The sequence below is a fragment of the Crinia signifera genome, chromosome 5 (assembly GCF_055691185.1).
Source record: "Crinia signifera chromosome 5, ASM5569118v1, whole genome shotgun sequence".
NCBI lineage: Eukaryota > Metazoa > Chordata > Amphibia > Anura > Myobatrachidae > Crinia > Crinia signifera.
The window spans coordinates 232,540,447-232,567,159 of NC_139221.1; the positions used below are offsets into that span (position 1 = coordinate 232,540,447).

Below are 26,713 nucleotides of genomic sequence, written 5' to 3' on the forward strand. Positions count from 1 at the left end.
TCCCACATAGATTGTAAGCTTGCGAGCAGGGCCTTCCTACCATTTTGACTGTATGTTACTACCCAGTTTGTTTTATCCCTATTTTCAGTTGTAAAGCACCTTGGAACTTGCTGCGCTGTTTAAGAAACAGATGATAAGTAAATTATGTAAGAAAATGTGAAAACAAGATGGATTTATTTAGCAAAAAATAACTCCTAGATTTTTTTTTTCATACTGTATATTCTATTTTTGTTTTGCTTTTTGGTGGATGGAATGTACAATGTAATACTGTTTTGATATTTAAATATGGTCATCGCTAGAGCCTTAATTCTCATCCATGGAGACTTCATTTTCCAAAAATGACAGGCAGCAATCACTGAGTTACTATAAATTCTTATTGATACATGTATAGATAAATTCAATACAGAACTCATTAAATTAGACAACAGTAACTGGGATTACAGATGACAAGGGAGATGTTTTGGTGTGGTATCACCGTCGCCAGGAGCATCACACCGGAACAGCTGTCGGGCATCAGTGACCTGGCCCTGGACCATCATGTTTTTCCATATTTGGATGTGGTAACTAGCTGACAACTTTATAATGGACTATGTGATATCTGACGGTTTTTTTATTCACTGATGTGTCCAAGTCATTGTTCCCTTGAATGGGTTGAAAATGTCTTTACCTATATAAAGAACCTCTTGGCTTTAATTGAATGTGCTGGCTTCCAATATTTCGCATATATATATATATATATATATATATATATATATATATATATATATATATATATATTTATTTATATATATAGAGAGAGTGTGAGTGAGTGAGATAGAGTAGTGTATATATATACTGTAGATATGTAAGTGTGTGTCTATATACAGATGGAGAAAGGTATGCCAGCGCTGGCTGTGAGCAATAAATTAAGAAGGTTCTCATAGATAAATAATAGTTATTAACTCTAATAATATAAAATGTAAAAAGCAATATAATATGACTAAGGCAATGCAAAACACAATATATAAAAATTAAGGTACTTATGTAATATCTGGGCTCCCGTTTTTCTTATGAGACCACGTCCCCGCGCGGGGCTCGCTGCGCTCGCCACGCTTCGGGCACCGTTGCTCGCTGCGCTCGCCACACTATATAAAATCAACTCCATGGGCGAAATGTAATAGGTTGCGATTTTTGGACGAGTTCCAAACTCGCCAGAAATCGCACCTTTAAAAATCGCGTTTTTTGCCGCGAATTCGCATATGTAATGAGATGCGAATTAGCGGCAAAAAATGCGATTTGCCGCGATTTCGGGCGATTTTCAGTCATGAAAATGTGCGCATTTTCATATATGCGATTTTGGGTAAAAAAATAAAATAAAATAAAAAAACGGCGTGGGGTCCCCCCTCCAGAGCATTACCAGCCCCGGGCTGAAAGAGCCGGTCCTGGTTTCATAAAATCACAGGAACAAACAAGTTGGGGTTCCGTGCATTTTATAAAACCAGCACCAGGCTCAAGGGCCGGTCCTGGTTCCCAAAATACGGGGGACAAAATGACTAGGGGTCCCCCGTATTTCAAGAACCAGCACCGGGCCCAACCAGCCAGCAGGGTAATGCCACAGCCGGGGGGAGACTTTTTATACAAGTCCCCCCGGCCAAAGCATTCAGCCCTCTGACCGGTCAGCATGGGCAGGGGTCCTGGGGGAGTGGGGACCCCCCCAAAGAAGGGGTCCCCCCCCTCCAGAACTTACCAGCCCATGCTGAAGCCCGGGGCTGTCCTCGATGCCCCTGGGCTGTGGGCATCGAGCTGATTAATTGTGTAAAAAAATAGAGAAAATCCTATTGTGTATTGCTGTGGAACTATGAGTCCCAGCAAGCCTGCACCACATGCAGGGACTTGGAGAACCACAAGTCCCAGCATGTGGGGCAATAAAGGGCCCGCTGGGACTAGTAGTCCCACAGTACTACAAATAGTTAAAAAAGTACACAAACACACATTCTACTGGACAAGCTTCGGTCCCCTTGTCCAGTAGAATCCAGAGGGGAGGCTGTGGAGAGAAATCATACTCACCACAGACGTCTTCAGCGCTTCTCCGGGTGCCCAGCAGCATTCTTCCAACGGTCCGGTGTTCTGTTGACATCTGAGGCTCCGCCCCCCGACCGGGACTTAGGCCCGCCCATCAGCCAATCGTGGTCCTGGAAAACCGGCATGCCGGTTTTCCAGGACCATGATTGGCTGATGGGCGGGCCTAAGTCCCGGTCGGGGGGCGGAGCCCCAGATGTCAACAGAACACCGGAGGACGGTGATCGTGGGAAGAATGCTGCTGGGCACCCGGAGAAGCGCTGAAGACGTCTGTGGTGAGTATGATTTCTCTCCACAGCCTCCCCTCTGGATTCTACTGGACAAGGGGACCGAAGCTTTGTGTCAACATAGGTGAGTATGGATGAATGGGCTTGGTGTGTATTAAACTTGTACTGTCAGTGTGTTTGTGTACTTTTTTAACTATTTGTAGTACTGTGGGACTACTAGTCCCAGCGGGCCCTTTATTGCCCCACATGCTGGGACTTGTGGTCCTCCAAGTCCCTGCATGTGGTGCAGGCTTGCTGGTACTCATAGTTCCACAGCAATACACAATAGGATTTTCTCTATTTTTTTACACAATTAATCAGCTCGATGCCCACAGCCCAGGGGCATCGAGGACAGCCCCGGGCTTCAGCATGGGCTGGTAAGTTCTGGAGGGGGGGGACCCCTTCTTTGGGGGGGTCCCCACTCCCCCAGGACCCCTGCCCATGCTGACCGGTCAGAGGACTGAATGTTTGGCCGGGGGGACTTGTATAAAAAGTCTCCCCCCGGCTGTGGCATTACCCTGCTGGCTGGTTGGGCCCGGTGCTGGTTCTTGAAATACGGGGGACCCCTAGTCATTTTGTCCCCCGTATTTTGGGAACCAGGACCGGCCCTTGAGCCTGGTGCTGGTTTTATAAAATGCACGGAACCCCAACTTGTTTGTTCCTGTGATTTTATGAAACCAGGACCGGCTCTTTCAGCCCGGGGCTGGTTATGCTCTGGAGGGGGGACCCCACGCCTTTTTTTTTTTTACTTTAACTTTTAGCCTTTTTTTGGACAGAACCATGCACAGATCACACAGATTTGTGCATGGTTCTGTAAAAATCGCCAGCAAGAAGCTGGTCTATTTTTTTTGCGTTTTTTGGTAAGGTCCCATATGCGACTTTAGAACTCGCATCCTATTACATATGCGAGTTCTATAGTTTACAATGGGAAAACATCTGGATGCGATTTTCAGTGTGACTGAAAATCGCATCTTTAAAATGTGCGATTTCGCGGTAAAAAGTGCGCTTTTTACCGCGATTTTGAACCTATTAAATGTGCGATTTTCGGAAAATGTGCGATTTCGGCCGTTTTTGACCAAAAATCGCACATGTCCAAAAATCACACCCTGGCCTATTACATTTCGCCCCATGCGTAGTTGGATAGTAGGGGTATGAAAAAATGGGGTGCATTTAACATGGGAGCCCAGATAATACATAAGTACCCAAATTAAAAACCTAATACTTAGTCACATTTGTGTGGGTGGTATATTCAATAAAAAGATTTTTGTTGAAATGAGTCACTCATTAGTAAAAAGCTGGGTAGGAATTTTTACATATTACCATTGATAAGGTCTCCATATATTTTGAGGAGTATTGAAGAGAGCAAGTGAGGAAGCCAGAGGTCACCATTATCCGGGGAAATGCATTAAGCTTTTTAACCTATTTACTGCACTGGGACTCTATCATCTACCATGAATTGTCTTTCATCTACCACCATCTGATACCTGAATCTATAGAGCGCCATCTGAAAAACTGGTAAAGTGATCCTACAGACATCTGGGATACCTAGCCCAATTCCTAAATACACATACCAGAGGACAAGTGGCTGCCATCAGGATACCATATTATACACAGACATTGAATTGAACATTTATCCTTTCACGATTAACAAAGGAAACTTCATCATTCTCTTCGATACTCCTCAAAATATATGGAGACCTTATTAATGGTAATATGTAAAAATTCTTACCCAGCTTTTTACTAATGATTGACTCATTTCAACAAAAATCTTTTTATTGCATATATCACCCATGGTGTCACAAATGTGAATAAGTATTAGGTTTTTTTCACTTTTATATATTGTGTTGTGCATTGCCTTAGTTATATTATATTGCTTTTTACATTTTATATTTTTTGAGTTAATAAATATTATTTATCTACTGTCTAAATGTATTGCTCACAGCCAGAGCTGGCATACCTCTCTCTGTTTTATTGCCATTTGGGGACCAACCACCCTCTGCAAGCTGCTGATAGTTGCGCACCACACACTTTCTTTTTATTCCTATATACAGATGGAGCAGCTCCCATTGGAGATAAAATCACCATTTGCCAGCCGTCACCAGCTGATGGAAGGGGACTTACACAGGAGATGCTCATGCGCCCCGTTCTGTCGGACCCCTCTGCCGCCCTCAGCAGCTCCCCTGCAGCTCCCTCCCCCCAGTTGCCCTCAGCCCCCCGATCCCCGACCATCTCCCTGAAGCGGAGACAGGCAGGGAAACCGCTTCCTGCCGCCGTGCTGGCGAGGATGCGCCTGTGAGACACTCATGCATCCCCATAAGATGGCGTGCCTCTACGCCAGCCTGCGCCAGATTAGGGAATCTGGCGATTCCCTGAGCTGGCTTGGAGGTGCTTCATCTGTATGCGTGTGTCATTTATATAAATTAAATAATAATTAATATACATGAAATAATCAATAATGTACTGTATGGTGACAAAGACAGGATGTCAAGTTGTCTGAGCAAATCCTATGCAACAGCAAATGCAGTGACGGCAATGACTTCCTTTGGTGCCTTTTAACAAAATAAATGGGCTTCCAACTCACATTTAAACAAGAAACCAACTTGCATACTCTTAAGGTGACATAGTATTCATTGTAAGGTGAAAATGCTTTTGTATGTAAGTTCACCTAAATGAACAAAACACTACTCTCTAAGCTGGTGATCTGCTGTTCTCTCCAGCCACAGCACGGTTCTGCTTACAGAACCACAGCACTGCCACCTTACACCAACCTAAACCACCACAGAATTGCCTTTTAACTGAAATTATTAAGATGCAATGGAAGTAGACAAAGTACCATATCAATATTCACCTTCGACATAACGGTGCCCACATTCTGGACCCTTACCAAATCCAAGAACCCCACTCTATAGGAATGGCATCGCAAACATGGGCAAGAGAACTACTGAACTGCTTTTATTTCCTAGTTATTTTTTTTAAATTTCCTACTGGAGAAAACACTAAGGGATGAATTTATTAAATTGAATAATTATTAACGCCGCAAATTATGGCAATAAGCAGGGGAGGCTCCAGAGGGAGGGTGCTGCGCAGTTCAAAATTCAAAAAGGGAAGGCACAGCAACTGCCACCAACTGCCATTCCAAACTGACTCATTGGCAGCTGGTATTGCTCCCCTCTTTGAATTTTGGACTGTGCTGCAACCCCTCTGCTGGAGCCGATACTGGCTAAAAGGATTCCTGATACGCTTAAATGCATACATTTTAATTGCTGGGAGAAAGGCTATATTAAGAGATATGGATGAAGTAAAGTGATTGCAATCATGATCTACAGAAACCTTGCGGCTTCTGCGCATGCTAGTCTTTTAGGCTGTACATGTACATGCTGCAAAAGCCACAAAGCACTTTGGGACGTACTGCAGCCCACTGGAGAGGGTTTTCAGGATCTCTTTCTGGCAGAGCAGCCCCATTGCAAGTAATGGGCTAACGCCATCTGAAGATGTAATATCAAATCTGTTTGGGTTTCTTCTGTATAAGGAAACACATGAATGATATTATACATGGCTACCCGGATTTGGGGTAGGTAGTGAACCATTTCACAAATAAACAGCTCCACTCTTTAAAAAAACTTTTGCCTAAGTTTTTGAAAGTGCTATCAAAGCTAGGGAATCTATAAACCATTGTAATGTGTTATCATGCTGTATTCTCATAGCTATAATATATTTTCTGTCTTTCTGCTTTGGCTAAATAAGTAAAAATGATCTATGGTTAGGGAGCATTCAGTATGCTTGGTGTCAGCACGGCTTAAGTGGAAATATATCATGGTGGTGGCATAAAAAAACGAAATGCCTTAATGATGAAGAAAGTTAGAGCTTATAAAAAAAAAAAAAAAAACATATCGTAACACAATACAGAGTGTGTTTGCTACAATAGTCAAATAGAAATGTAGCACAATACAGAGTGTGTTTGCTACACTAGTCAAATAGAAATGTAACACAATACAGAGTGTTTTTGCTACACTAGTCAAATATAAATGTAGCACAATACAGAGTGTGTTTGCTACACTAGTCAAATAGAAATGTAGCACAATACAGAGTGTGTTTGCTACACTAGTCAAATATAGTTGTGCAAAGAGTAAACTGTCAAATACAGTGATCAGATGTGAACTTTTCCACTGTGAGCAACCTTTTTGGGCAGCACTAAAAATGGGCGGACATAGGAGCCTATTCTAGGCTAATACTGTAGTCATTTATGCGCATGTGCAGCCGCTGTGTGCGAGCGGCCATGGCAAATAGATTATTTCAACAACAGTGCGGGCGTGGGGTGGTGGTCCGGAGGGCATTCTCATGGTAATTCCCCAATGATGCCAGTATGGGGGGTGGGCAGCTGATGTCAGCTGCCCACCCTCTTCCACCACAGAGGTGTCTCAGATCTGTGAGCGCTTGCAAAATAATTCCATAGTCGCCGAGCATGGAATGATATTGTCCCCGCACGCAAGGCTGCAAATGGATGTTTATGCAAAACATCTATTCCCATGCCTGTGGGGGATCGCGACATGCAAAGGGGGGGCGGACAGCCATGTGAGTGGTGGGCGGCGTCTGGTGGTCCCGCAAGGCTGCGAAATTCACAGCCTTGCAAGTCAAAATAACATTAGCAACTGGCTAATAGCGAATTGCAAAGTGTTGGAGTCCCAGACATCCTGTCTCATTGTAACTGAGGGGATGGGTAAACATTGAAGAATGTGACTGACAAAATAACTAATCTGTAACAAGTCAGATTGAAATTAGGGGGTTCTCGCACTCTGTAGCAAATAGAGATATGAGACGGAGCTTATAATGCAGCAATATGTATCACGGAACCATGTAATTGTCATAATAAGATACTGTACTAAGTAATTAACTATATCATGATAGGCAGTGAAAGATACAATTACATACTTAAAACCACTCATTTGAAACAAAGGAGCAATCTTTTCTATGCTACTCGTCTTATAGTGATAAAACAATGATTAACTCGATCATCGATTTAACAAAAAAAAAGACATTTTGAGAAAATATAACTTATCTTAGGCAGGTTGATTTGCACAGCACATTTGGTTTGCTAATGGACAAAACCATGTGTACTGCAGGTGGGGCAATTTTGTTTCTGTGCTGGGTAAATACTGGCTCCCTTATTTTTACACTGCAATATAGATATCAATTTGAAGTACACACCCCACCCAAATCTAACTCTCTGCACATGTTACATCAGCCCCACCTGCAGTGCACATGGTTTTGTCCATAAGCAAACCAAATGTGCTTTGCACACCGACCTGAATTAGACCTTTAATCATAAAAAAACCTGCAAGTGCTGTTTCCTGTACAAAATCATAAATTCCCCCTCTCCGGACAATGGGACTTACCGTTTGTGAGTGGGCTAATACCCCATTCACACCAAAAGCAAATTACCGGATTTAAGCTTTTCAACCGGGATCTTGCTGAAAAACCCAGGGTTTTCTTTGGTTTGAAAGGGTCAACCCGGGTCTTATATTCAGGGTCGCTGACCCTGCTCTTTACCAGGGTCAGCAACCTGGTATTTAAGACCCAGGTTGGCCTTTTAACACCAAAGAAAACACCTGGGTTTTTCAGCAAGATCCCGGGTTGAAAAGCTTTAAACCAGTAATTTGCTTCTGGTGTGAATTTGAGTCAGATTGCACCTGGCAAAATGACCCAGCACTCAAAAATGCTGGGTAATTTCCGGGTCGGCGGTATAAAAGGGATATCAGTCATGATATGTATGGAATTCGGAATATGTGGCTTTGGCTTCTATTTGTTTTATTAAGATAGTTATCTTGGTGGAGTTTCTAATCGAATAAGTATAGAATACTTACTTGTCCAGGGGTTTGCTAATGGTGCTGTTGGGCTGATTCCTTACTTCTTGATGGCTGTGCTGAGCCTTGTGCACATAACTGGTTTACCATTAGACAAACCTTAAAGGTTTAAGAATGCCTAAAACAATGAAGGAGTAACGTAGTGTCACTCATCCAATGCTTTTAATGCCAATACAGTGCACCCACAAATAATTCTAACAAAAGCAAAACCATCCAGCAGGAGTTTTGTACATGCTGCTCCTCAATGCCACTATTGAATTGGGAGCTTTGCGATATCACAGCCAAGAGCCACATTCCCGGTATAAGAAACCACATTATTCACAATATGTTTAGGCTTCCTAATATTAATGCTATTGGTTGGATTGTAGTTTTGTGCCAGATATTCCATCCAACTTTTCTACCTTGATGTTCCACTACTTTGTTGTGTTTGACCTCAATGAGGCCTGCCTGACCTCATTTGATTTTTATTGCCCGATGTCTATGCGTGTGGTGTAGAAGATCTACAGTAATTAGATAGGCAGTCTAAAAGTCAACATGATCAAAAGGTCGAGATGGAGAGGGTAGACAATAGAGAAGGTATACACAACTTTTTTACATTTTTTTTGTGTAATTTTCAATCTTTCATCATATGCAACCACAATTAGTGCAAATGTATAACCTTATGGGCTCACTTTGATCAAAGCGCCTCATTCCACTAATACTGTGCTTAGCACAGGTTACTATTCCCAATCCTAGTCCAATGGATATAAAATCAAGCAAAAGTTAAAATATATGTGAAGACCCTCAAACAACTTGTGTCAACTATATATGTAAGATGTAATATAGTTGTCATATCAACTTTTTTAAACTGTCAACCTTTTGTACCTGTCGACATTAAGTACTGTGTACCTTTACCTTCTGACCATGTTGTGCTAATGCATGTCTACATATTGACTGTCTGTCTATACACTGCTACACGTTGGAAACCAAAGTCCATACTGGTGATTGACATAAGCAATGCATACAAAAGTAGGCACCAAACATTGGGGCAGATGTATTAAGCCTTAACAAGAGATAAATGCAAGGGTGATAAAGAGAGATAAATGTCCAGCCAATCAGCTCCTTACTGACTTTTTTCAAACACAGCCTGTAACATGACAGTTGGCAGGTGATTGGCTGGACAATAATCTCTCCTTATCACCCTTGCATTTATCTCTTGTTAAGGCTTAATTCATCTGCCCCATTGAGTGCTGTTGGAAAGAGGACTGACAAAAGACCACTATTAGCTGGGCTATAATGTTTTGTCTACAGTGTCTGCCCTTTGTGATAATTGTAAATATATTTAGTGTAGGCTTGTACATATATCTGAATAGCATATGAATGTGTCTGTACTTATTATCATAGCTGGTCTTTGAGTACTTTGGTATTTAGGCTCCACATGTTATTTTTAGTTCATGTAATGAAATCTCAGGTGAGTCATTACTTTAAAAACATTGTGTTCATGTCTGCTACTTTGCATAAATGTTTCTGAATCTTCATCACACAAGATAAACTAGCATCTTCTGCACTAAATCACAAAATCACACGAATGAGCATCCCATTACAGTCAATAGATGCCATTACTTTATGCAACACAATTGCGGCAGTATTATGCTACACAATATAAAAAATCAATTGCATAACTCACCCTAATGGAGAATCTGCAGCAAATAGGTGATTGTTGGTTAGCAACTAATTGCCCCAATCAGATGAAGATTTTACTTCAGCTTAAATTGTTTATTTGTCCTCATATAAGGTGTGCCAAATGAAAAGGAGACTAAGGGTGAGATTTAATTGGATGAGAGATTCAGAAAGTGAGAGATTTGGGAAGAAATCTCCAGTTTTTTTAAAGCGGCAATCATTTACACTGCAACACCATTTTGATTTTGCAGTGTAAAGGATTGCCGCTTTAAAAAACTGGAGATTTCTTCCCAAATCTCTCACTTTCTGAATCTCTCATCCTATTAAATCTCACTCTATGGCTGTGTGTAAAGAATCATTTAATTAAATAATATTTAATCACAGTTCATGTGTAACATTATTGGTGAGATGTACTAAGGTAAAAATGTACTTATACCTGGCTGCCGCGTTTTCGCAGGGCAGGGTATCGCCTATGGGCTTCTATCGCCGCCCAATGCCCGCCGAAGACGGCAGACAACTGCCCCCTCCCCAACCTCCATCAAACTTCTCCTCCCCCTAGCAGAATGTCACAGCCAGATGTCCTTCCAGCTGCAGGGGGAACGAGGTGGCTCCGGTGACAGCCGCTGATCTGGGGATGTGATGGAGACTCCCCGCACACCACATAATAGGTATCGCCCGGGCCTCCGTCACCGCTTTGCGATGCTAGATGTATATGTTAATACATATGCGCTAGCATCGCTGTGGCAGCATGGCAAGGGGCGGCGATGTATTTTAATACACCCCGCCCTATAACTGCACATAATTGCCATTCATATTGATGCACTGATCCCAGTGCGTAGGAAGGGAGTGGATGGCTTCAGTGTTGAAACTCCTGGTTTGCTGACGGATCCAGTTTTCCATGGTGTCCTGCACCTCCTTGTCACAGGTGAACCATTGACCTTTGAGTTTTTTTTTATGGGGCCGAAGATATGGGAGTAACATAGGGAGATATCGGGGCTGTATGGAGGATGTTTCAGGACCTCTCATAAAAATTTTGCCAGCTGGTCAAGGGTCTTATTGGCCACATGTGGCCTAGCGTTGTCCTAGGGTAGCACTATCCCTTTCAAGAGCTTGTTTTTGATGGCCTCAGCAATGTCTTGCAGTACCGTTCAGCGGTAACTATTCCACACCATTGCAGCCAGTCATTCTGCGATAAATTCCTGAAGCATGCTCACCTTCCGCATGAAGAAATTGTATAACAAGTCTTTGAGCTGATCTGGAGGAATCCATCATGCATCCGACCGGGCAAAACAACTTTCCAGGAATGAAGAAACTTAGGCAAAGCCGTTCACTACACATTCGCAACTAGGGAAAAATGCCACGCCATCTATCGGCAAACACATGAACCCACTGTGATTAGATACAACGCCGCTACAGCAAAAGTCTACTTTTCATTTGGGCACACCTTATAATAAATTGGATATGGCAAATAATGACATATGAATCTATCTGATTTTCTTTCAGAAATTGTCTGTATGTTTGATGATTCATAGTGAATGGATGTTGTAGTGCAGCAAAAATGATACTTTATTGTTAAACTCACAGAATTGTCTTTCACCAGCAGGGCGCAGCACTGGATCCCAGCCATTAACATTTTATGAGGATTCCATGCAACTGAATCAGCCCTAGTTAAAAAGAGATATGTCTGCTATCAAATGAACTGCAATGCAGCCAAAATACTTCATACAATATGTGATGAACAGATCTGCACTTACTTGTTAATGCCATGCAACAGTTTCCTATATTTTCTTGACATTAATGCTGATCCTCCCCATGATGCCTATAAAAATAAGAAACAACCAAGGTAGTATGTATTGTATGACATATGTGTACAGGAAATAAACTGTTTAATTATTCAATAAGTATTACTTTTTTCTGAATAAATTTTTTGTGAAGCCAATGCATTAAAAACAATACTAACGGGTTGACTTCAAAATGACCCTTTATTAGAGATACATGTTGTCATTGGTTAAATCTATAAATTACCTGGAAATCACTCTATTAGAAAGAAATTAACAGAGAGATAGCAGTAGTGTGAATGGAATTATGTGGGAGAACAGGTTTTCTCAGAATAGTTTGAAGTCAGGAGACGACTCTCCACTTTATTCAATTCTTTATCATGGTCTTCCTAGATAACTTCTCTTCCTGGTTTTCCCACCTTCTTTACTCTGACCCTCTTATACTAAGTGTAGTACATAGTTTCTATTTTATTGTTTCTATTATACCATTCTGCCCTCTGTTTTGGTGATGTCAACACTGTTATCCAGGGGCGGATTAAGGTCTGTGGGGGCCCTGGACAACAAAATTGTGGGGGACCCCACAGAACCCCCCCCCCCCCCGGGAGGCTGGCACCTGGGCAGTGCAGGGGGGCAAGGGGTCTGGGCAGTCAGCGCTGGGTTCCCTGCAGTGTATGAGAATTTAGTAGATGTATTGGCTACTAGTTCCCTTCTGCCACAGGGACCCCGCTGCTGACTTCCCATCCATGGCAGGGACTCCGGCGCTGACTGCCCAGCCCACTGCAGGGACCCACTGCCGCCTGCATTGTGCCGCCCGTCTTCGCTGCCCAACCCTGCTGCCTGAGCACGGGGTGACAGGAGCCCCACACCAGCAGCAGTGCCTGTGTGGGGGCCCCTTATGTGTGGGGGCCCCAGGGCGTCCACCTCTGTCGTCCCGTGCTTAATCTACCTCTGCTGTTACTTCTAACGCTCATAACCACTGCATGTTTGCCATTATCAACTTTGCTCTTCCTATATCCATGCTTTCAATCCTGCTGCTTCCACCTCCACAATAATTCTTGTATCCAGCACTTCTGTGTAACCACCAAAACTCTCATCATAATTTTCATCATCTCCTGTTTATACTAATTTAACCACTTCCTTGCTGGCCTCCCTTGTACTCACTCCTCTCCACTTCTGTGTTTAATGCTGCTTATCTTATTTTCCTTTTTTAATCATATAGCAGTAGTCTCCCCTATTCAACCAGCTACAGTGGCTCCCTATATCTTTCTGGATCCAGAAGAAACCCCTTTCTCTCACATATAATACGGGGGTCCCTGCCGCGAATGGGAAATAGCAGAGCCGTTCATTATATATGTGCATATTTAATTAGTGGCTCATTAGATATGCACATATGTAATTTCCGGGCCCGCTATTTCCCATTCGCGGCAGGGACCCCTGCCGATGAAATGACAATCTCCTAATGGACCTTCCTCCGCTTCCTCCTCCTGAGCACGGACCTGCCCACATCCCCCAGTGCCCCCGCTGTCTGTGCACCAGCTGCAGCCTCCTCCTGAATCATGCTCCTGCATCAGTGGGGGACCTGCCGACTAGGAGCCCTGGCATGCCGCTGCCTACTGCACTGCCCCGCTGCCCGGGTGCTGCCAGTTACCAGGGGAGGGGGGGAGCAAGGTACCAGGGCAGGGGGGTACCAGGTACCAGGGCAGGGGGGGTACCAGGGCCGGCAGGGGGAAGCGAGGGTACCAGCTGGCAGGTACGGGAGGGGAGGGGAGGCAGGACAGCTACCAGGGGACACGAGGGGATTAAACGGCATGTGCAATGTACTTAAACGGTATTTAAAATGGTAATCTACTGCAATGTGAAAGCTAATACCGTTTTAAATACCGTTTAAAAATACGGGTTCTTTAAACGGCTTGGCAGTGGGAAAGCAGCATTGGTCGCAGTATATGCCTGTGCACATTTGTGGGCACACTAATCATGGCAAATGAGTTGTGTTCAGAGTAACTTGTTTGCAAGCTGAGGGTAGCCACATATTTAGTTTTCCAAGTTTTAAACATGTCTTAAAGACACACATATATATTACTGTTTACCAGCCATCTTCCTCAGGGATGTGGAGAGTGCTGGTGGGCCTGGCTGCTGGTAGGGGGCATGATCACTAGAGGAGGTATGGCTACACTTCCTTAATTATCTTAACTATATATGCAAGGCTGTCACAACTGAAGGGCTGGATGAAGTCGTGTGGTGTGTAGCAACCGGAGACGGACCAGAGGAGGAAGGATTAAATCGTGCAGGTTTAATAATAGAATTCATAAATAGAACAATACACGCTTGAATACTTTGTTAAGTGGCAGTTTAGCAGTAATAAGAATTGAGCCGGCACGGCACTTTGTAAAGAAGAAAAAGTTCATTTAAATAATGACAGTTCAAGCACTGCGGACTGCAGGTTGGGGTCTTGGGAAATGAAGAAATCCGGAAAGAGAATGCACTTGATGGTAATGAGGGATCCTTGAAGACTGAAAGAAGATGGATGATGACAGAAGAATGGGAAGTAGCTTGGAAGCAGACGACTTGAAGAACTTAGGCCAGGAAGCTCAGGGATGCAGGCAGAGACCAGACTGTGGAGAGATCTGGCAGCGATGGGGTTAAGCTGAATCGAGACCAACACAGAGCACTGAAGCAAGGCACCAAGTCAGGAGAGGTGAGTCAGAGAGCCGGAGTCAGCTGGGAGCTGTGAACGCCTCTGGAGACTCTTTGTACTGACACTGAACAGGCCTAGGCAGATCCCCTATATCCCTAGAGGGCGGCTGCCATTGGCTGTCAGGTCAGTATGGGCGGAAACCTCAGACAAGGACCAATCTGCTATTTGCCCTTAATCAAGATGGCGGCGCCGGCCTCCCGGCGCCCCTACAGCACATACCGCTACACTTGCTGGCGTCCCACGCTGCCTGCTGCCCACCAGACTGCCACTGCCTGCTGCCGCTGACCTGGAGACCACTACACGCTAGCCGACGGCGGGCGCGAACGGGTGAGTAGTAAGCCCGCCGCGCACCGCCGCGGCTGCGTGTGACACAAGGCTATGGCATAGCGTGTCAAGGCTATGGTTCCCTGCAATTTTAGGCCCTTTCATAGACCCAGGCTTAGATAATCACTACCTTCTATTCCCTCCCTCTCATTACCCGTGATCCTCATAATGGTCTTACCTCTGCTACTCCTCAACAATGTATCTTTCCCACCCTCCTACCCTCCCACCCTCCCACTGCTCAATTCTTCCCCTTTGTATGGAAGCTCTCATGAACTGGGCCATCACACTACTTGTTCTCTTCCTTGTACTAGCCATGTCACTATGCTCCCCTCATGTGACTCCTACTGTTTGCTAGGTTGGGTACACAATCATACTCCCTCTTTTATTCACCAATGCATGTTCCTAGCAACAGTATCAGTGCCCTTGTTATTCAGCCTCCACACTCTGTGATGGTATAGTAGTATTTGGTTCTTATGTACAGTATGTTACACAATGGCTACCTACTGTATTGTATACAGATGTGTCCTCATACATTTAGCCTCAATACATCATGCAGTGTGAGATGTCTGGCAAGAGAGTCACCAGGTCCTGTGCAACACTGCTTGCATCAGGTGTCTTTTTTTTTGCTTCTTAGTCACAATAAGAGGCATCTACGACACATCAGGAGATTGCCCTGAATTATTTGATGTAAAACACTTGTATATTGTTTGTGTTTGAGTTGGTATATGTAGCTGGACAAAACATGTATTGGAAAGAAGTAGAGATGTGCGGGTTTGGATTAACTCGGATATTAAAGTGGGATTTTATTGGTTATTGGCTGTCACATGTTTGGATAGCCAATAAGAACAGTTTGGATAAATCTAAACATACCCGAATTTGGCAGTTAGAACCTAGTAAATCTGAACTCGGGCACTAGAAAAAGCAGTGGACAGATTCAGAGACTCAGTTGCACATAGATATAGTCCTATAGATTGTAAGCTTGCGAGCAGGGCCCTCCTACCTCCACAGATGGAGCAGCTACCATTGGAGCTGCTCCTGGTGATCGAATCGCCAGCCTCTGCCATCCACCGGAAGTGGGCATGCGTGCACAAGATGCTCGTGTGCCCTGTTCTGACTGAGCCCTCCTCCGCCCTCTGCAACTCCCCCGCTGCCCCCCCCCCCCAGATGACCCCCCCCCTGATCCCTTTCAATCTTCCTGAAAGCGCACCTCTCTGCTATGGTGACGGGTACATGTGGGGCAAATTTAAAGGATGATAATATTATTATTAATAATAATAATAATAATAATAGTAATGTGAAACCCAGGGTGGTGTAAATAAAAGTGACAACAAGGAGAATAAATACAATCAAATAAAACTGTTGAGAATGAAGTGGATACTGAGCATTGTTAAAGTTGTAAGGATAACAGCAGCTGAAATATGGATCTGATCTTTGTAGAAGTAGAAAGTAGAAGAAAATGTGAATCTCAGATCTGCACCTACTGTGTCTTGTGAATGAGGAGAACAAGAGGTGAAGCTTTCCATCCTCCTTCTTTAAAGGTGCCAGATTTGGAAATAAATTGAGCTGGCACAACCACCACATTAACAATACATGTGACAGAATTGTAACTGACCGAGTAACTGAGTGGGAATATTCTCAGAAGCTGGAAGTTCAGATCACAATCCTTTGTGATAGTCTAAGCCTAATATTATAAATAAATAAGTGGGAATATATAAAAACGTTGCTTGGGAGTTGTGACTATGCTTTGGAATAAGATGTGATCATTTTGTGACTTTTGTGAGGTAAAATAATCATTACTGCGCTGTGGGTGGAGGGCTGGGACAACGATATACAATGATGATGATGACTACAGGCAGCATAATTAGCAACTTCTAATTGGCTGATTTCAGAATGACTCCCCGAAGTTAAACCATTAGTACTACCGGTACTCTTTACCTAGAAGGGCGCCCGTCGCGGGCATCGCGGGTACATTTATGTCTGGCCGCGACGCGACCGACGCGATGCCCGCGATTTCCCATTGAAACCCATGTTAAACATGGAAATCGTGTCGGTCGCGTCGCGGCCGGCCATAAATGTACCCGCGATGCCCGCGACGCGATGCTCCCGATTTCCCATAGGAATCAATGTTAAAAGGCGCGATGGACCCGATTTTACTGTTAAATGGCTCAATGGACCCGATTTGGCCATAGAAATCAATGTTAAATGGGCCACAGAGCCCATTAACCCTTAAATGTCCCCCCCAATTTTTAACGCCACCCCACGATCCACGCGAACCCGAAGCGTGGCGAGCACAGCGAGCCCGCGAGGGGCGGCGGTACGCGTCCTCCGACCTTTTCATGCCCTACTATCCACTAGGGCGTGGAGTGAGAATATAATAGTGTGGCGAGCGCAGCGAGCCACCGAGCCCGAAGCATGGCGAGCGCAGCGAGCCCCGCGAGGGGACGCGGATACCTTCACAGTTATACGCGTCCCCTCGCGGGCTTCACAGGTGTCCGTGGCGACGCCGACACCTGTGAAGCCCGCGAGGGGACGCGTATAACTGTGAAGGTATCCGCGTCCCCTCGCGGGGCTCGCTGCGCTCGCCACGCTTCAGGCTCGGTGGCTCGCTGCGCTCGCCACACTATTATATTCTCACTCCACGCCCTAGTGGATAGTAGGGCATGAAAAGGTCGGAGGACGCGTACCGCCGCCCCTCGCGGGCTCGCTGCGCTCACCACGCTTCGGGTTCCCGTAGATCGTGGGGTGGCGTTAAAAATTGGGGGGGACATTTAAGGGTTAATTGTGCTTATTTGGGCTCTGTGGCCCATTTAACATTGATTCCTAGGGCCAAATCGGGTCCATTGAGGCATTTAACAGTCAAATCGCGGTCAATCAGCCTTTTTAACATTGTTCCCTATGGGAAAATCGCGGTCATCGCGGGCATCGCGGCCATCCCGATTTACCCGCGATGACCGCGATTTTTACCCCCGACGACCGCGATTTCAATCGCTGGCGCCCTTCTAGGTAAAGAGTACCGTACTACCAACTATATTATATATATTAGCTGGTTTACATTAACTCTTTGAGTGCCAAAACCTCTGTGAGAGATGTGCAAAATGTCTGCGAAAATTGCCAGCATTGCTCAGGTTTGATACATAAATTAAAAAAAAAATGTTGTGTAAAAAACGATTTTTTTTTTTTTTATATAAGATAAACATTACAGGTCATTACGATGAATAAAAATGTTTTCTTGCCAATTTTCACACCTATTTTGACAAATTCACTTGATCGTTATCATCGCTGGGGGGAAAGCTGCTTAGTGCATACACGCTGAGCAACTTTCCCCCTGCCCGGTGCTGTCAGTGGGGGGCGGATGGCTTTGCATAGTGCAGCGCTATGGAAAGCCGTCCACAAAGCCGCTCATCTGCTGGTAATACCTACATGCAAAAGTAGCCAGTATTTACCCAGCACAAAAAAATATAAATGTATTTGCACTTCTTACTTTGTATCATGAACAAATCATGTTGAAAAGTGCATTTTTTGCTTAACATCCAAATCTGATCAGGTCGTATCTCTATGCTAGTAAGGGGAGAAAGTATGCACACTTTTCCGGCATACAATTAGTTAAAATGATACTGTTTATATCATCATGAGTTGACTGCCACATGTGTTTCCTTTGGACATACAGTGCCCAAGCGTCCAACGCTAAATGAGCCTCTTTAGTTAGTCTGACCAGATATTGCATTGTTTAGTAACTTACATCCACATGGAACCAAAGTTTATGCTTCTCACAAATGTTCCCAATATCATCCAGTGGATCAAATGCTCCTAACACTGTAGTGCCAGATGTGGCAACGACAAGGAAAGGAACAGCTCCCTGCAAGATAAAAGGATACAAATTCAAAATAAACAGAGACACATATCATTTGCTTTGCTCATTTCTATGGAAGTTGACATTTTATAATGGGATTTATTTCTTCATATGAACAATTGTTTTTCATCATGCCTACTAATTGATAATAGTTTTAAGCTATTGTTTTTCTTTGTTACAGCCATCACCTATAGCTGCCGTTATTTCCCAGTATGATTTATGGCATTCTCCATACATATAGTCCTAATCCACACAAACCCCTGACTTTCATGGGATGGTATATATGTAGATGATGTTCTAGGAAAGCATCTCAGGGCAAAAATGGAAGCTACCATTAAAACATGTAGAACCTTAAGTAATCATTGGACTGTTCTTCTCTGATACCTTGGTTTCCATTATCTTAAAGAGGTTTACACTTCATGCACACAGAAAAGGCTATCTATTCACTACAACCAGACACTACCTACTTTTCACTTCTTTCTTTGTCATACACTTTTCCTATGAAGAATCCCACCCTCTCCAGTTTTTTTGTACATAACCAGGTATTCAAAAATCTCAGGCCACATTATGGTCTTATCTTCGGTTTCTACAGAAGTAGTACTATAGGTAGTAGGGTTGTGACCAAAAACATTAGAGAACTATTACTCTTTGCCAATGGTTCCCAAAGTGTTTGTTTAGGCACCCTGGGGTGCCTTAGGACACTTTTAGGAATGCCTTGGGTTATTGGTCCAGGACCAATTCAAATTATGTATGGTCAATGTAACAGGCAAACCCAGTGCTGGTAGCTGTCAGTAACATATGTGTACAAGTAGAAGCAAATTCTGTCCCTTGTCACATATCTGACCCTAAAGGGGAGTACGCATGGTGCCATTGCCTTGCTATTAAATCTCGATTCGATTGGGATCAAATCGGGATTGCATCACACGGCAAGGCCAACACATATTTTTGGACTACAGATCTATACCATATAACCTTGCCTATCTTTCGATTTGATTTTTATGCCAAAGGGCCACGCATCGGGATTGAATCAAAATGCATTTGATTTCCGTTATATTTCAATTAGATTTTGCTTATATAAACAAAATTTTGCAGAAAAATACAGTAGATCAAATTGAACTGTGTGTACAGGGCATAAGGTTGATATTATAAATGCTATTTACTTAATTAAATATTTATTTCTGAATTTCTCAATAAGAAAAGTTTGGCACACTGTAAGGGTGCTTTGAAAAAATGTTGATGCTCTAGGGTGCCATGATTCATAAAAAGGTTTGGGAACCACTGGTCTATGCAGTCACTTTTGCTAATGGCTCACCAATGCATAACAAAATTAAAAGCCAAACTATCTAGTTACTTATGTGAAAATTGATGGCAAAATTTTAATGAGTATTATGAACTACTTAGTTTGAAAATATATATTTAACATATCAGGAATCCATTTTTCAAAATTTGTAATTTAACGAAGCTTCAGTCAAAGATACAATGAATTTAGTTACCAAAAACTATAATTGAGCTTAAAAAAATGTTTACATTACATTTGGCAGTGCTCAATAATGAGCACACTTGGTAATGAGATGCTTTCTTGCTGATGGATTCTCTGCATGATCTGTACCTCTGTCAGTAAGACATTATTCAGATTAACTTTTCTTTCCCTGTATAATAAATCTTGTGGAATTGCACTGAAATTTGTGATTGGCATTTTCAGCTACTCAGTACTGAAAGCTTGCAGCTTTTGGTGAAGTAAATATGGTAATGGATACATTTTTTTACTTTCATTATATTACTAATGAATTCTGAATTGTGTTATTTTAATTTGAGCTAAATGTATTGTCAACAGTGCACGAGTACAGCAATAAGTATATTTATATAATAAAAAATAAGAAAAAAAAATTAACAGAAACTAAAAACAAAAACTAACAATAATTATAAACAGAATAATGATACATCTATAACCATAAACGATAATAAACAGTGAAACACAGATATTAGTACATAACATTAATTTATTTATTAGAAATAGATTTCCCCACAGTGTGGCGAGGCTGATATGACACGATCACCATCCATTAATTTCCCTAATTGAATAATTAGATTAATTTCCCCGATTATAGGTTGTTACCATTTACCCGATTGTACATATCATACTTAGTCATCCTGCACTTCGATTGTGGATTGTAGATTATCCATCAATTAGCCCCCGTATATATTATATTACAGTTTGCAGGTTAAAATCCGGTTGCTGAACTTCCAGTATAACCGGAAGTCACTCAGCGCGTCACAGGTGCCGGAGATCTGGTCCTGTGCGCTAATAGACACTAACAGCCCATTAACACAGGTATATACAGTATATTGGGTCCCAGGAGCAGCCCAATTGGTAAGTTGAAACGAACCCTCACTGGGTTACATGCGACACTGACTGATTATACCACTGATGGCTAAGTAATTTAATTTCTTTACTGCGTTTGATGTTCACTTAGTTCTCTGAGACTGGGTGCATTTACAATACTACATTTTTTTTGTATGTTGTATGCTCCTTGATAAAGGTCCATGATAAAGGTCCATGATTGGGGACCGAAACATTGTGGCATGCATACCTAAATAAGCTGTCTATGCTGGATATGCTGGCAATTCATTGGCTGAAATAAAACGCTTTACAATTTATCACAAAGCTTGTTTGTGATACTAGAGAGTGCTCTTCACTCCTCACCTTTTGGTATGGAGACCAAGGACTATATATATATATATATATATATATATATATATATATATATATATATATATATATATATATATATATATATATGAAATAGAGGTGTAGGCCTGGCACTCCTTCAGCAATGATGATAACCCAGGTGCCTTCAGGAACAGGTAAATGCAGGTAGGTGAAGAAACAACAGCGGCACTCTGGGGATTTTTGAAACAGGTATATTACAGCTTATTTTTGCTGAAATATACCTGTTTCAAAAATCCCCAGAGTGCCGCTGTTGTTTCTTCACCTACCTACTGTATATATTATATATATATATATATATATATAAACATACAGAGATTGTGACCCTTGTGTTGCACTGAATATGGCAGCACTTCTATAGAACCTCGCTGTTAGTTGAGGAGCAAGGGAGTATATAGAAAACAAAAAGATATAGAAGTGCGCTCTATACAATGTTCACCACATTATAATTAATAAAATAATAGATAAAAATGTAAACACATATAACAAAAATGATTTAATCCATTTTATAGCAGATTAAAATATTCACTTTTCACAGAATTTAGATCCAACACCTGTATGGCTTCATTTCAGCTGAGAAACCCTACGCGTTTCTTTCCAAACATGGACTTCATCAGGGGTAGTAGGAAGAACGTTATTCTTTCTATTGTCTATTCTGTATCCTTCATTAAGACCCATATAGGGGCTAATCCTTCCACCTCTGTGGTTACATATACCACACCCATGCATCGAATGAACAGATTGCTGAGGCCATGAACTTGGTTTTCAAGTAGTGGTTCGATGGTCTTCCTACATCTTGTGTTTTACCTGCAACAGTCTTGCCTGATTAGTTTTTCTCTGTCTGGGTATAGTTTACATAATGTATGTTTGATCCCTACATTTTACAATGCTTGCTCTGGACTCCTGACCCTGATATGCTCCATCAACCTCCTTACAGTATGTGACTCTTTCCCTTGGTTACAATGTTAGCCTTGGTATGTATAGTACTTAAAGTCATACATCTTTGCATAATATACTAAATGAATTGTTATATGTATTTATGTCACTTCCTGCACTGAGATACCATTGTCTCTCCTTTCTGATCATTAATATCCAGTTGATAGCTACATTTGCTGCATAGGTTAATCTGCCAATCTGATTTGTTTTATTATTTACAAAACATTGCAGATATACTTTTTTCAGCATAATACTACAGGTTTGGGATAATTTGGTCTACACCATGATTGTTGACAGTCATTAGGTCGACACCATTAGGTCGACATGGGAAAATGTCGACATATGTCTAGATAGACATGAGAAAAGGTCGACATGGTTATAGGTCGAAAGGTGATTAGTTCGACAGGTTGTTAGTTTGACCGGTCATTAGTTCGACAATGTCTAGGTCGACAGTCAAAAGGTCGACATGGGGGTTTTCACTGTTTTTTTAGCTAAATGTCAACACAGTCGACATGGACACAGTTTAAAGTGCACCGCATCCCGTCGCATCGCTCACTATATGTCGGGCACACTATTTTATTCTCCCAACACGCCCTAGTGGATGGTATGATATACCGCCTGTCGGCACATGTCGGCTCACAAAACAGTGAAAAACCCTATGCCGACCTTTTGACCGTCGTCCTAGGCACTGTCGAACTAATGACCTGTCGAACTAACGACTTGTCGAATTAATGATCTTTCGCCCTAGAACCGTGTTGACATTCTCCCATGTCGAACTAGACCCATATCGACCTTTTCCCATGTCGACCTAATGGTGTCGACCTAATGACTGTCAACCATCATGCTGTAGACCAAATTGCAGCATCCCAAACTACAATAGGTTTCTATTGTTGCAAATTCCATTACATAAACTATAACGTTATTGTGCTGGTTGACCAATGAGGAAGATTAAATAATTCTATAAATATGGAAGTAATTTATATTATTCAAAAATAAATCTGTGTATTCATCAAGTCATTTGTCAATGTAATAAATGCTTAGAGATTTTAAATTTTTTTTGACATTGTATTTTTTTATTCAATATTTGTTAATTATTAATTTCTTAACAGTTTCAGCGCTTTACAATGATAAATGAGGATAAAACAAACTGAGTTGTTACAGTCAAATGGTAGGAGGGCCCTGCTCACAAGCTTAATTAAAATGTATTAAGTTATAAGTTACATTTAGGCCCTTATTCTGGTTGACTCGCTCTGGCACGAATTTGCAAGGGGGACCAATGTTTTGCGTATGTGCATGCACAGCAGCATTTCTCCACATGTGTATACGTTAGGTGTACGCCCCTAACCTTTCGAGCGGGGGTGGGGTGAAGAGGGACCATTAGCATATGTGAACGCCAAGTGTTTCATGGGCATTCACATGAAAAAGCTGGGGGTACTCATGCTAATGCGTTCATGGTGCCTGTGCGAGGGGCGGACAGATAACCAGATGTCAGCTGCCCGCCCAATTCCCTGGAAATCTACATGCATATGTTTGAGTGGTCTGGACCACCCTTACATATGCGTGCGCTTTCAGCATCATGCGATGGTCGGCGACCATCGAACCATGGGGGAGGTTCTGACTGGCATGCGAATGGATGTTCAGGTTAAACATACGTTCGCAAGCAAGAATGCATCCCTCGTGCGAATGGGTGGCCCCTGCTAACCATTCCCTAGGTGGATTTAGAGGGACTTGCCAGGATGCGAATTCGCATCCGAGCGAGTCAGACAGAATAAGGGCCTTAATTCTAAACAATTAATTACTTTTTATTTATTTTCTATTGTTGATTCACTAGGAATTGCTTATTCATTTTTTTTACTAAATAAACTCGCCACCTGCATTCTGTGTTCTGAACATGCAGACAAAATACAAATTAAAATAGGGAACACTACATTATGTGAAATATATTCTTAGGATTATATAGTGGTTGCCACTTGTCATTTATCGTTTCTGCATTTTTTTTGTGCTTTTCTTTTTTAACAGAAGTGACAAAAAAAAAATACAATTTGAATAACCTGCATTACATTAAAAATATATTGCAGAAATTGTACTCTGTTTCATAAACTATTGAAGCAAGTCAACAAAAGCTCTTTTAGAATTTAAAAATTTGGCCCACTAACCTCTTCCTTTGCTTTCTGCACCTGCTTCTCCAGCTCATCTGGTATCATCTTGCCTCTAAATAAAAAAAAGAGAGAGATATTAAAAATCAGACATACAGTACAGTACCTGTAATACATGAGAAACTGCATAAATGAACGAATGTACAAAATAAATAAATACAAAATCTTTCTTGAAAAACACATTACTAAACCTAAAAAAGGTGCTAAAATACAATAAAAGGTAAAAAAATAAAACAACGTTATAATGCTTTAAAAATTAGCAATTAATCAGATTCAATTGCAAAAGAACCTGATAGAACATAATGTAGATACTCTGGGTGAGATTTAATAGGATGAGAGTTTTAGAAAGTGAAAAATTTGGTAAGAAATCTCCAGTTTTTTTAAAGCGGCAATCATTTACACTGCAAAACCAGTTTGATTTTGCAGTGTGAATAATTGCCACTTTAAAAAAACTGGAGATTTCTTACCAAATCTCTCACTTTCTGATTCTCTCATCCTATTAAATCTCACCCTATATCTCTATGTATTTATTGGCCATATTTGATCATACAGAAACAGAAATTATAGAAAAGTCATATATAACAACATTTTATTGATTCATTTAATGATTGTAAAGGATCACATTAATATTCAACAGTTACACTTGAAAGAATGCCCACCTAGAGTGATGTTCATAAAATATGTATGGTTATTAATTTAGAGAATATAAATATGGATATGTAATAGTTGAAAATTACACACACACACACACACACACACACACACACACACACACACACACACACACACACACACACACTTGATCTTTTATATGTATATATGCAGGAAAAAACCCAGAGAAGCACACATGAAAGCATAAGTCCGCGTCACTGTTTGGTCCCTGACTGCTGCCGCCTGGGTTAATATTAACTTCTACCGCATGTTTGCTGTTTTAAACTTACATGTATGTGAGCTTTATTATTTCAGTAAAGTGTTAACTACCCTTATGCTTACATGAGCGCTTCTCTGGTTTCTTTCCTGCATGTTCTCTCTCGGAGGCGTTGGTGAGCCTCACTCTGGAGTTATAGCTGCACTACATGATAATTCATTTATCTACGGACGGATCCTTATCCCAAATTGGACTGTGCGCCATTATTGGACTTCTTGTATGTATATATACGAACATTAATTACATATACTGTACAGTGTAATACTATCACAGTCCAGCACCAAAATACCAGTCGGAGGAGCAGAAGATGCCTTCCCACCACTAACCAGTTAAAGTAAGAAGCATAGCTTGCTGGGGATCTATCAGTTCCTGAACTGGAGAGGAATGCTGCTTCTGAATAGATGCCACATAAGGCGCTCACAGAGTTTTCACACATCTTTTCATGCCAATCAGCCTGCGCTGTGAATTCTAAAGCTTGAATCACTTTTTGGGGGTCTAGGGGTTTTATTTTTTTGCCTTAATTTGCCTCATTTGCTACAAAAGTCTTTATTTAATATGTAATTACAATTTATTTGCTTATTATACAGACTGTATGAAATCATTATATAGCATAGCAAAATGTACAAATTAGACAAGATTTAAAAAAAAAAAAAGTTGAAAAAAAAGAGTTGCTCGTGGTGACACAAAGGGTGAGATTTAATAGGATGAGAGATTCAGAAAGTGAGAGATTTGGGAAGAAATCTCCAGGTTTTTTTAAAGCGGCAATCATTTACACTGCAAAACCAGTTTGATTTTGCAGTGTAAATGATTGCCGCTTAAAAAACCCCTGGAGATTTCTTCATAAATCTCTCACTTTCTGAATCTCTCATCCTATTAAATCTCACCCAAAATCTCAAAACCTGGTAGTTACCTGGGCTGCACCCGGGACACTTCTGGGTCCAGGGGCAGTGGAAATGGATAACTCGAGTAGACATGATCCGAGTGCCGTTCAATGCACCAAAAAGGCAACACTGGGAAATGCTCTCATCTCCCAGCGCCGCCCCGGCCCCACCTCTCGATGACGTCACTCACCTGGCTCAATGCCGGGTTGGGCTTCTAATGGGAAAGCATTTGCAATCAAAATCCCGGGTGTGACCCAGCTTGCTAGTGGAAAAGGGGTATTAATGAGAATTTTATTCCATTTGTTCATGACATTTTGGCATTGTTTGTTTATTCAAATACAATTTGAGAGTCTGAATAAACCACCATAACTTGTTCTCCTTTGTTGCTAGTTTTTTTTTTTTAGTTGTTTATACAGTATCTGGTGAGGAAGTTGTTTGGGAGAAAACCTGTTCTGCCCTTTATTCCCTTACATGTTTGTCACTCAATCATCCCATATGTGTTGGTGGTATGCATCTCTTGATGCAGGTGTTTTAACAATTTAAAGATCAAAATGGTTCACAAAGACTTTTCATAATAAGCATAATTAATATGC

General features: G+C 41.9%; 1 protein-coding gene across 3 annotated transcripts in view; it reads right to left on the reverse strand.

Moving 5' to 3' along the window:
- GADL1 (GAD like acidic amino acid decarboxylase 1) overlaps positions 1 to 26,713 on the reverse strand; it is a 241,942-nt gene that overhangs the window by 105,467 nt on the left and 109,762 nt on the right. For all 3 annotated transcript variants that reach the window (XM_083188646.1, XM_083188647.1, XM_083188648.1), the window contains 4 exons: positions 24,312 to 24,366; positions 18,381 to 18,497; positions 11,599 to 11,663; positions 11,427 to 11,508 (listed from right to left, as the gene is read on the reverse strand). In XM_083188646.1, coding sequence (XP_083044772.1) covers positions 11,427 to 11,508; positions 11,599 to 11,663; positions 18,381 to 18,497; positions 24,312 to 24,366 — 319 coding nt within the window. The remainder of the gene's footprint in view (positions 1 to 11,426; positions 11,509 to 11,598; positions 11,664 to 18,380; positions 18,498 to 24,311; positions 24,367 to 26,713) is intronic.